We start from the raw sequence: 12,355 nt of genomic DNA on the forward strand, positions 1-12,355 counted from the left end.
TTATTTCTTACGCATACTCTGACGTGCAGAACTTTTCATACGGAAAAAATTATGGTTACGTGGTCCGTAGAATATGATTGGTTGTCAGTGCATATTATTACTGGCGACTGTTATTTAAAAAGCGAGTACACGTTGGGGACGAAGAGCCCTGCACGCGTGCGCCACTATTACGCGCGTTCAAAACTAGTTTGGCTCCAAAGTGGCTAGTCACAACTAACAAGATTTCTCATTAGGAGCATCGCAACAGATTTTTTTTCGAAGGAGATGTTGCACGCGTTCTCTGCATGAAGTGAAACGTAAGGCTATTTCTTTTTTTTTACATAGTGCTCTGCGATAATTTTTGTTGCTCCTGTTGAGCCCCATAAATGGTTGATCTCTCTGGCAAGCGCGGTTAAATAGCGCACTGCGTAACTCTGCAGATTAAATGTCGACAGGAGTGATCAACAATGGCAGCTTTTCCAGTAATGCGTCATTTGCAGCTAGGTACGCGGAACCATGGCGAGTGCCGCAGAGCGTCTGTTCGTCTCGATGCAGGTAAGCATGAAGAGAAGGCGCACCGACCGCGTCGATCCCAGCGACCCGAGCAGCGTGAGTGTGTGGCGGGCGTGCGGTCAGGTCTACGGCCAGCTGGTGAGGGACTCAGGTCTCCCCGGCTCCGACGTGCTCGTCGAGGGAGGACGCGCGCGCCGGCTGCTCTGGCTCGCGGCTCTGCTCACCCTCGTCTACTACAGCGCCAGCGAGACGGGGGCCATTTTGAGGGAGTACTTCACGTACAGCGTGGCCGTCGCCTTCGAGTACAGCGCCAACGAAACGTTCGAGCTGCCTGACGTCACCGTGTGCAACGTCAACCCGCTTCGCCGCTCGAAGCTGTGCGCCCTGGAGGCATCGGAGCGAGCCATGGACTCAGAGCTGGAACGGCGCATCTGTGGCAAGCGACAGAAGTTCAGGGAGGTAGGCACTTGAGGAACGTTCATTGCGAGCACTTTCGTGAGACATAAGGAACCTGAAAGCGAAAGCTTTGAGCCCCTCGTACATTCGCCTACGGCAACTGCAAGGTGAAAACCATCTTGTTCTTTGTTTTTTCTGATTAGTCAATTTATTTACTCTTCTCCCGCAACCTTCCGAAACCTTTCTGCATATAATGTGGTTTCGCAATGCCTACGGGATTCGCGGCGTTGCAAGATTTCTGCAGCTTACCTGCCTTTGCATGGCCTCCGTGATCGGCCTACCTTTCACCAAGTGACGGCGTCATGGGACGTCACGTGACATCATAGTCACACCATGGCGTCACAAATTCTGGCAATCTTCAGCTCCACGGTGATGTAAAATGGTGCATGACGGCGTCAACTGATGATTATTTCTTGCATCACTCGTGCCGAAGCCAACGCCGTGGTATGCCAACGCCACTGAAAATCAATTTTTGGATTCGATGTGGCATCTAAGGATTTTACCAAGAAAATATTGAGCCGATATCACGCACCCGAATGTTCCTTCTCTGACGGGCACCGTAGAGGTGTCTGTCCACCGAGAGGCAAGGCCAGCCAATCAGGACACGATGCGAAAAAGGCCTAATAACGCTACCGCGTTGCCCTTATAAGGGAAAGAATTAAGCGTCATTCAAGTTCTTATTTCTTCTTCTTTTTTTTTTTTTGCTCTAAGAATGCAGCTGAAACACCCAGACGAGCCCCGTTACGATAAAAATTGTATCTAAGGTATACAAACACGCCTACCACAGTCGGCAAGTTCTTGAGACAGACCAAAGAAACATCCCCGCGTGGTTGAGCTCGCTGGATAACAACCAGCGATAGCAACAAGCTGCATAACAACAAGCTGCAAAACAACAAGCTGGATAACAACAAGCTGCATAACAACCTGCTTTCCGAGAAAAATATTGCATTAATCAGAATTAAAATGGGGGCAGTACTTGCTAACATGAATTCTTTCCTCAACGCAGGCAAACACGCATGATCTGAAGCTGCAGCAGCGAATATCGGATTGGCTCGCCGAGATGGTGGTAAGAGACGCGAAGCAGGTCAGCGTGCTCGGCCACCAGTTCACCGACACCGTCGTCGACTGCAGTTACCACGAAAAGGACTGCAAGAACTCCAGGCGAGTCTGACCATGTTTCCGAAGCCGAGGCTTTTCTTAGTTTTACCGCCATGCAAGTGGCCGTAGACTGTAATGGTGTATGCAGCACGGTGCGGCAATTTTATACCTTACATTTTCTGCCATTCGTCTAATTTTGTGGCGACACGCCACGGCTACTCTGTGGACACCAGAGCAACTCACTGCGCCTTTATGTTACTCTTGCGCACCACCTGCCGCTAACTACCAATTTAATTATGTAGTGAGGGCTTCGCACCAATGTCCGGCACAGCCTTTACGCTGCGCTGATCTTTCTAAAATATTTACCGGAAGTAAAAGTTGTCAGGACATTAACTGGAAGTAAAAGTCCTGACAACTTAAATTTAAAAAAAAACTGCAATTTCACGTAGCAAAACTACGTTACGATTACAAGACACACTGTAGTGGGCGATCCCGGATAACTTTTGGACCTCTGTTCTTTTTTAACGTGCACATATTATCGAGTGCACAAGCGTTTATTTTATTTTTATCTAAAAGTACCTTTCATGCCCCAAGAGGTATGTCTTTGCACTGTTTCCATTCAAACGCGGTGACCACGGAAATCGAACTTATGTCCTCGAGCTTTACCGCGAAATGCATCATCTGTTAATCTCATCTCATCTAGCTTACGTCAGCTGTTAAAGAAGCTAATTATAATAAACGCTGATTATATTAACGGGGCATCTGTGCGGTGAAAAAGTAGCTCAGGCAGTGAACGACTTTCGCCAAGTTTTTATTGGTGGCTTCTTTCCTTTACGCATAAAACTGCAACAAGGCGTTGTTGTCACTATAATTTTCATGCTGCCCTGATACCAGACGGGTGAAAAAGTACCGTACTGTTTACACTCGTTGGTCGCGTCGTAAGACGTTTGGTGCTTTTTGGATTTACAACTATTGCAGGTACTTCACTAACAACACTAACGTCTGGTTCGGCAACTGCTTCTGCGTCCACTGTGAGAAAACGGATGACATCTTCGAGTACAACGCCCTGGCATCGCCTCGCCATGGTAAGCGACATTGGCGTCGCATGGCGCATAAATCACTTTAGTTCGCGCATCAACCGTGGAGCGTTTTCTGTGCTCACTGTTTTCTGTACGAAACGTAAAAAAAATGGCTCGGTGTATTCCTTTTTTTCCTTCCCCCCGTTTATTTCTAAACAATATCCTCGTAAATATAAATACGCGTTATCGAATGCAATCAAATGAAGGTGAGGATAGATTCGTCATTGTGTTTATCCAATAGTGACTACATCTAGTCACATGCTTCTATTTTTTTACAATGTAAGGATTGCTTCAGGAAAGAAAATTTCAGAGTGAGAAGCTTTATTTTTTGCGAAATCGCTGTAATTAAAAAAAATGGAGGTCCGTGTTTACAAGCTAACTTGCCCGCTAATCCTACCATCATAACGTAACTTCTTTCACTTGTAGTAGTCGAAAATAGCAAATAGCTTTCAAACTTTCTTCCTGACCATTTGCATTTCTCGTTCGCGTTAGATCTCAGGTTGCTTGCGTGCACAAGTTAAGCGGGTCACAAATACCAAATACATTCTGCTCGCTGATGCACACTTTCTCGCCAATCCGTATTCTGTCGCTACTAAATAAAGAAGATCCGAAACAAATTATCAGGGCATCTTCGCGCTAGGGGTGCCAGGCTTGAAGGCAGTGTGGGAGTGAGCAGCCTCATTTGATTCTCTTCAAATTTTCCCTTTATTTCCTCCTCGGTTTCTTTTTCTTTTTTCCCTTTTTTCCTGTTTTTTTCTCTGTTTTTATTTCTCTATTTTTCTTTTTAGTTCTTCTCTTACTTTTAATCACTTTTTATCTGTCGCTTCCTTCCTCTTGTTTTCATTCAGTGTTTCATACATGGTTCCGGCGGTGTTACGCCAGGTGACGACATCGTACGACAGCCCAGGCCCCTAAAGTGTTCTGGGCTTTAAAAAAAAACGAAGCGCAGGAGACAAGGTGACCTCAGGATGACGTGTGATATCCCATGAGAGCTTTGTTGTATTCGAGTTGTTGCCTGTTGTAGCGCGTATTTTTTTAGCGCTTCCTCATAGTGTAGTAAATTTGTAGGTCCATAAATGACCCAGCCTCCTGAGGTATACTGCATCGGCGTGATGTGTCTCAGTTCCATGGTAACAGTACCTAATTAGTCGCGAGGGGATTGTCTTGGTGTTCCAGGTCTAGTGATGACGCTGAATCCTGAATTGAATGAGTACCTGCCCACGTCATACCAGGCGGGATTCCTCGTCATGGTACACGCTCACGGCACCAGGTAGGTTACGCAGCCACTGCATGCGGCCTTCGACAAAAAATATACATATATGCAAAAATGAATGCGTGATTGATTGATTGATTGATTGATTGATTCTATTCGCGCAGGCATTCGGTCTGCAGCGACGGCGTGTACCTTGCGCCAGGTTACACTACGTACGTTGGACTTAACGTGGTAAGCCAGATTTTGCGCGTCAGCTTTGACCACTATCATAAGTGAAATCTCGTTAACACGATTCCGCTTAATACGTTTTTTTGGTTTATATTGCACTTTCTTTTTTTACGGCCGACGCCTCTACAGGCAAAGCATTTTTCGTACGCCTAATACGATTTTATTTCCCCGTGGGCGTGGGTAATACACTCGCGAATGCTTCTGAAAACATCGTGTGGTTTCAATTACTACATCAATCAAGGGGCCATACGCCCGCGCGGCGCTGGTCCATAGAGGCCCTCGAGTGCTTCCGGTAGTGTGATGACGAGAAATAAACCGCAGGACGTTGCACCGGCGATCATCTGCTAGTAACTGCACACCAAGCATTACATGGGTTTCGCAGCCTCGTCGCAGGGGCTTGTCGAATTCAGTGATGAAACAGCTACTCGTTTCTGCGAATTTCAAAAAAATATACTCCCGCGGGACATGGGAAAATAATATCTTCAATGCAAAGAGACAATCTCTGTTAGGGTTTTTTATTAACAGCAAGTTCTGTGTCAAATTCGTACTCTTTGTGGTCTTTCGGTTCCTATTTCAGATAATGTAGTTTGAATATAATACGTTTTTATTCTTATTGCCTTTGAGAATAGTATCAGTGATATTCGTTAAAGAGTACTCTTTTTTGTGGTTCTCTTGGCACTAACAGCCTCAAACGTGAAAATGAATTTTTATTGACTCAATAAGCCAAAGCACGACTTGGACTGAAACAAGATAAGTTAGGGAAACCATGATAAAAAAACTTTTGTGCTTTTCTTGTGGAACGCATCTTGCGATCTGTGCTGTATTTTCTGTGTTCCACAGTGCCACAGCAGGGTCTCTCGCCCCCTACATCGCAGTGATGTTTGTACAATCCCCGGAGATCCCGCCCCATACCGGTTCATCCATGGGCATTGCTTCAAGAAAACGAGGTAACGCATCTAGTGAGAGTGAGGACACCGAGCTGTACTCCGCACCAGACGACGAGTCCTCGGAAGACGGCATTGAACCTGTGCTATCCCGCAAGGCCAAACGAAGAATCATGAACGCATCGTCGGCATCAAGTACAGCCACTGCGAGAACTGCGCCTGAGCCAAAAATGCCCTTCAAGTACTGGACGTGCTGAGTCCTGTGCAAGCAGCCCTAGAGTAGACCATGGCTAACCCACCACTGTCTTTCAGAAATGAGGTTTGTAAAGCAGCAATACTGCAGTGAAATGGCAGTGGACAGGGATAGCGCGTTGCTGATTTTCGTCGATTTGTGTACGTCATTACGTTTCCCGAAATCGTCATCTGTGAGCAGAACTTATCGAGTACAATAAGACTCTCCGGATACGAACCTTTTATGTCGTCTACTGTTACTGAAATCAGCAAGGTTCTGGTGGTGATTCGTCAAGACCTCACTTACATCTTTCAACTAGTACCACCTCGTGACGAAAATCAATACGTATGCTTAAGAGTGAAAAATAGCAGGCTCAACATCAATGTGGTTGGCGCATACCTATCACCATCACGTCGGTTCGATAAAAAAGACTACAAGACATCATAGCGTCCACGCAAGACTGGTGTGTTATCATCGGGGATTTTACGCTCATCAGACGTTATGGGGAAGTCAGAAGGCCAACATGAAGGGCAGAAATTTGGTGTCTTTTGCCTCCGACAACGAACTTTGGTTACTGAACGATGGCAGTCCTGCATTTTTACGTGGCTCCGTATGCAGCAGCCGTCTCAACCTCTTTTGTTTCGCGAAGCCTATTGAAGCATATAGAATGGTTTATGGATATAATAAACGCGTGGGAGTGATCATATTCCAACATACGTCTACATCAGTGGATTGTCGCCTCTAAAAGTTTCCGACACGGTTAAAAGAGTGGACTGGAAAAAAAACTTTCAGTCTCGTATGGAAGACCAATGCCAAGAACACATACCAGACTTACAAGAGGCCATCAAGAGCACTGTGCAAGAGAGAGTGTGTACGATTTCATGCTCTGTAAAAGTGACAGACATCGACAAAGAGCTGGAGCGGCTTCGAGCCTTACGATGACGTGCTGAAAGAAGGTATTTGTGCACTAAGGACATAGAGAAAATTTACGGAGTGCTAGACGTATGCAGAAGAAGAACCAACGTCGGTTGGACAACCTAGAATCCCAACGCTGGATTAATATCTGCGAGTCACTCGACCCCCTTGAGCCTTTATTGCAGTTATGAAGGATATTACGAGGTTTTCGGTCATCCCTCATTCAGAAGTCATCATTCAGTGCCTTGGCCATTTACCAAAATTGACCAGATGTTGACGCTGCTGAAGAGTTCTGCGCCGAAGTTGTCCACCACCACGTCATTCCCGTATGGACCTCCCGTTCGCCGTTCAAGATCTTAAAGCAGCACTCGCTTCGTGCAAATGTACCTAAGCTTATGGCTTTTCTCACGTTCAACGCATGTGATCAAGTCGACGACGCTATCAATTGATGAACGACCACGTTGAAAGCCAGGCATGGCATTTGGGTAGATCTCATGATATACCAAGTACCACTACAGGCGGCCGCAGATCATTCTCTCCATCCCTTTACCCAACCAACTAGCCAATGCCATCGGGCGATAGGAGGAGTGTTGCAATGGTGACTTGCCAGGTTTTATCAGCGGTACTAGACGACTAGTTTTTCAACTTAAGGGGCGGGGCGGTGTGTACAGGTGGCCTAGAAAAACAATATAACCTAAAAAGACAATATCTTCGTAATACACTAAACAAGTTAGATGAAGACTAGCCCCTGCCCCGTCCTCGGACTCCTGCAACCGTGTCCATCTTTCCTGTCTTTTCCTTACTTCCGTCGTTCGCTGTCCCTGCGCCTCACTCTCCTTCCTCTCTCTCTATCCTTACATTGCTCCGACGTTCTGATGTACGCTGATGACACAGCTATAGTTATTACAGGTAACAATATCGAGGAAGTTGAATCTAAAACAAACTCGGAGTTATCAAGAACTTCCTAATGGTTTTGTGCCTACAACTTAACGATTAATACCAAGAAAACTACATATACAATTTTTCATTCTCGTAACAAGACCGTAAATGTTAACTCCATCAATATAGCTATCGACAACCATTCTCTTCTCCATGCAACCTCTAACCTTGGCGTTTACTTCTATAACCACTTAAACTGGCAAAACCCCATAACGGAAGTTTGCACTAGTTTGGCGTCTGGATGTTATGCTTTACTGCAGGCGCGTAACTACTTCGATAGAGACATTTTACGAACATTATACTTCGCATTCATCCACTCTCACATTACATACTGCATTGAATCTCGGGAATGGACTTATGAGACTTACCTAGAACCTATTCGAATATTACAGAAACGATCTCTAAAATCAATAACATACTCTAAGCATGATCTCCCGAGTAAACCACTGTTTAACGACGTGCAAATTTTACCTTTTGATGCATTGCGTGAAGCAAAGACAGCCTGCTGCGTAAATAACTTCCTACGGCACAACAATCCTTTCGATGCATCCTTGTTCTACACTACTTCTTGGCCCACTACACATGCTGCGTCGGGTAACTTCAATCTGCCCTCCACAACTAACGCGTATAGAGAGCGTCAGTTGCCGTTTATAGGGGCAAAAATATGGAACAGCTTGCCGCCTGAAATAAAAAAAAGCCCAAAATTTTAACACTTCTATAAAAAAATTATCTAAGCTTGAATGATGTGAGCTAACTTTGCGATTTTTTGGTTCCTGGAATGTCGCGTTGCAGTCACAGAAACATCATACGAGCTGGATGGTTATTTGGTGTGTGCAATTTTCAAAATGCGTGCCGCTGTTCTAGATTGTAAATCTTGTTGTGGCCTAGCAACGAATGTTGTATTTGTATTGCGTTTGGGAATACGGATACTGGTATTGTTGACTACTTAATATGTCTCTGAGTTGTCTTGTTTATGTTATTATGTACACTTTAGTGATTTGCTTGCGTTGGTGCACCTTTGGACACTATTGCGATTATAGATTTTATTGTCGTTTGGCACGAAGATCGCATGCTAAAAAATGCTTGTAGTTGTACTGTTGAACACCCTGTGTTTCTGAGTGTTCGTTTCTTTTTTATGTAACAGTAAGCCTGCATCACTGCATACATTTTCTTTTTGGACCCAGGACTAGCCATTGGCTATGGGTCCAAGCAGTCTGATGATTTTTTGTATGATTCAACAAATAAAAAAATAATAATACTAATAGTATCGCTTTATCTTTTAATCATATCCTTTTAATACCTTCTCTACCCTCATTACTCGTGAGCTACTGTTGAGGTGTCCTCCCCCTGATAGACAGTTACGGGGCTCACTTTTCTCTTCTTTTCATTTAATATCACTTCCCACCCAGAAGAAAGTACACTGCGCCATCGTCACGACTCATCATCACAGAAGGCCGTGCAAGCGCTACTGGACTCCTTGCGAACTACTGGCCTGGCGAAATGTTTCTGAGTGGATTGTGCGTGCGTGCGTGCGTGTGTGTGTGTGTGTGTGTGTGTGTGTGCGTGTGTGTGTGTGTCCGTGTGTGTGTGTGTGCGTGCGTGCGTGTGTGTGTGTGTGTGTGTGTGTGTTTGCTGTTATTTATTCTTTACCTCTCTCTCTCTCTCTTTTTCTCTCGCTTTCAACCCCCTATTCCCCAAGCCCAGTGTAGGGTAGCAAACCGGATACTAGCATCTGCTTAACCTCCCTGCCTGCCTTTTTTCTCGTTTCTCTCTCTCTGATGGAACACAGCTCAGATTTTCGTAAATAATAAATGCATGACGAGAAAGTTCCCTCCTTAGGAAATTGCTGCATCTGGTCCTTGATAATATTTTTTTACTGTAAGTCAGTATTCTGGTACTGGTGGCTGCGGAAACTTCATTGAGTTCGCTCTTAATTTATTTCATTTAAAAACATTGAAAATTGGCATAGTTTGAAGTATTTATTATGAGCGTTTAAAGCTTTTCCAATGTCTATAAGAATACATTTTTCAATGCTCGAAACTATAGTTAGTTAAACGGATATCCCTGGTATATCTATGGGACAGAAGTTACATCTCATACATCAAAAGCAGAGAACTTCTGCGAACACGAGCAGCTGCGTTTTTGTATTTAGATTTCTTGCGCGAATCAGATTTCTGGTTTGCATGAATTCGTTTTTTATCTATACTGTTGCGGCAAATATAGAATATAACAAACTAACGATCCCGCTGCTACTTTGTCGTACGGAAGTTCGGATGCACTTTGCATGTTCAGAAAAGAATCACTCATTCACAGACGACTAAGTGCTGAAGATTTATTTGGAAATATGCGACGCCATATGGCAATTTCGTCACTACAGTATACACTAAATTCAAGAAATAAAGCTTTGAACCTCATGTTCACTTGAAATAACAAGCTCATAGCCCCAAAATGATGGAAAATATTCTAAACGATATCTTTTAGAGCTTAAGCCGGCTAAGTGGTCGTACTTCAATTTTTCTTTCATACGATGATGCTTCTCACAACGACGCAGCTTGCGCAGACGGGCCTGCCGGCTCCCTACGCCAATCCATGCCGTCGTACGTGGCCCAAGTGCTTGCTCGAGCAGCTGGAGGAACCCTACGGAGCGTACACGAGAGAGGTGAAGATTATATCGCTACTTCCTTATCAGCAAATTAGTCTTCGAAATAAGCAGGAAAAAATAGTAAAACCAGTTACATGCCTGTGCAATCTGAGTAAACAGTGGAGCTAAAGCTCCAACACCTCAAACGCTGATTAGCTTCTGTTTTCATCTTCTTTCTTTTTAGATGCGAAACAGCTATAGCCCCCCCCCCCCCCCCCCGCAGTCGTTGAACGATGCCAAGTAGGTCAGTCGCTGCTGCGCGTTGACGTCACTCTCTCTCACTCACAGCAGTTGCCGGCTCCTCCCAGCACACCTAGGCGGCGTTGCTCCTCCGCCCGCTCGTAACTCGCTTCCCCCTCTCCACCATCCGCAACACTCGACCACACGTCGAGTGGCAACACTCTTTCGGCCTGTTTATCTGTGATAAAACTTACATGAAACCAACCCCGCCACCCGTGTCTGCGTTTCACAGAAACGTTTACTCGAGTAAAGGCTACACCGAGTTTCGCTGCTAACCGTTCTACCAGCACCCGCGTCGACGCCCGTTTCAGCCAGGTCAACGGCGTGCACGCCGCTGCTGCTTCACATTCCATCGTGGTACCCTTTGGAAGATGGTTCATAATTTTTTTATTTCTTTCTTTTTTTTCTTTCTACATCTCCGCCTTCTTTCTCTCTTTCTTTATTTATCTCGGTGATCTCACACCTCATCTACCCAGCTATATTGTACAATATGCAAGACAGATAAGTGCAAGAACTGTAATTCTAGAGCAACTCTGGAGCACATACTACGGGAACGTCGAGGGACAATGATCAATACTGGGGACGCAGCCTCTAGTGATCGCCTTCGCACGCACTGGGACACCGTTTTGCCCTGCTTTGCCCTTGACGACCAACTCTGGGCTGTCAAACGGGCCGTCACCTAGGCGTAGCCTTTTGCCCGTCCCTCTAACTTGCAGGACATTTCAATAAAGTTATTCGTACGTACGTGTTCATTCCCATCGCTCCTCACTTTCCTCCCCATAATCTCCTTTCCTCATTGCTCTATCATAGAATATGCTGTGCTATGGTGGCATAACATGGCGATGCTATGCTAGAAGGCGTTTGGTACATACCCGCATTATCTAGCGCTTAGCGCCCAGTTTCGCTCTCACGACAACGGTGCTATCCTGGTGTTTTAAACTAGAGACGAGTTATAGTACTGAGTATACTACACTACGGTAAAGGTGGTCGTTTAATGAGACTTCTAGTTAGAGCACGTGTGTTATGATTAAAGTAATTTGTGCAATGTGAAGTGTATTCGTGTCTTTCCTCACTTATAATACGCGCCAATACACAATACACACAAGGTAGGGGGTGGCGAAGGCGTATCCTCACCCGGAGCCATGATAGCAGACTTAAGGAGGCGTCCACTGCGTAGCTCCATTGTCAAAAGAGTACCCAGCACTTCCACCAAAATGTTACGTGGAAAATAACAGTAGTTAGTCCGTAGCCACAACGCAGCTCACCGACAGGGTCCACTTCTTCACTCTCAGTCTAAGGCACCTTTTTTGGATATGTCCCACTATGCCCTGTTACATTCAGCCGAAATCACGCAACAAAATGATGGAATACGGATAAAAAACGGATGTTACAGTGTTATGCAATTCATGCAGCGGTAATGGTGCGCAAAGTGCGTCATCGAAAGAGCAAACGGGAATGGAAAGGGGCAGCCTGCTTGACTGCAACACTTCTTTGCTCCTTGACTGTGGTGTAAAGGAGGCGCAGAAGACAGTCCGGTAAAAGTTCTCAAAGCGTAAAAAATTAAACTGAATATTGCTCTACTTTTTATCAGCAGACGGCGTAACAAAGCACAGGGAAACATTGACGAATTATAAACACACGGTGGCTTGCTCGAGAAGCGCACCCATGGAAAACATTTGCGCGATGTGCTTCTTAGCGGGTTGTTGGAGCTTATGCTTCTGAAGCACAATGACTATGCTTAAGTGACCGGTAGTCTCGATGTAACCAAGAAACAAGAAAGCAGTGAACAAGTGAGAAACTTACAGTGCAGTTATCAAAACCGCAACAATGAAGAAGTGCCCCTAATCATTGCTGGCCTCTTCAAAACCGATTCCTTTCACATGGTGATTGTATTTGCGCAGCGCTCCTGTACATGCCCTGCAGCATAAGATCGTTTGT

At 45.3% G+C, this 12,355-nt stretch overlaps 1 protein-coding gene across 1 annotated transcript in view; it reads left to right on the forward strand.

Annotated features, from left to right (window-relative positions):
- Window positions 1-495: 495 nt before the first annotated feature.
- The window catches only part of LOC142792988 (acid-sensing ion channel 3-like), a 31,484-nt gene continuing 19,624 nt past the window's right edge, over window positions 496-12,355 (forward strand). Inside the window, exons 1-5 of the mRNA XM_075885722.1 lie at window positions 496-951; window positions 1,955-2,109; window positions 3,025-3,131; window positions 4,302-4,395; window positions 5,407-5,593. Of these exons, the coding sequence (XP_075741837.1) occupies window positions 496-951; window positions 1,955-2,109; window positions 3,025-3,131; window positions 4,302-4,395; window positions 5,407-5,593 (999 nt within the window). The remainder of the gene's footprint in view (window positions 952-1,954; window positions 2,110-3,024; window positions 3,132-4,301; window positions 4,396-5,406; window positions 5,594-12,355) is intronic.

Source organism: Rhipicephalus microplus, chromosome 2, assembly GCF_043290135.1.
Source record: "Rhipicephalus microplus isolate Deutch F79 chromosome 2, USDA_Rmic, whole genome shotgun sequence".
NCBI classification, from domain to species: Eukaryota; Metazoa; Arthropoda; class Arachnida; order Ixodida; family Ixodidae; genus Rhipicephalus; species Rhipicephalus microplus.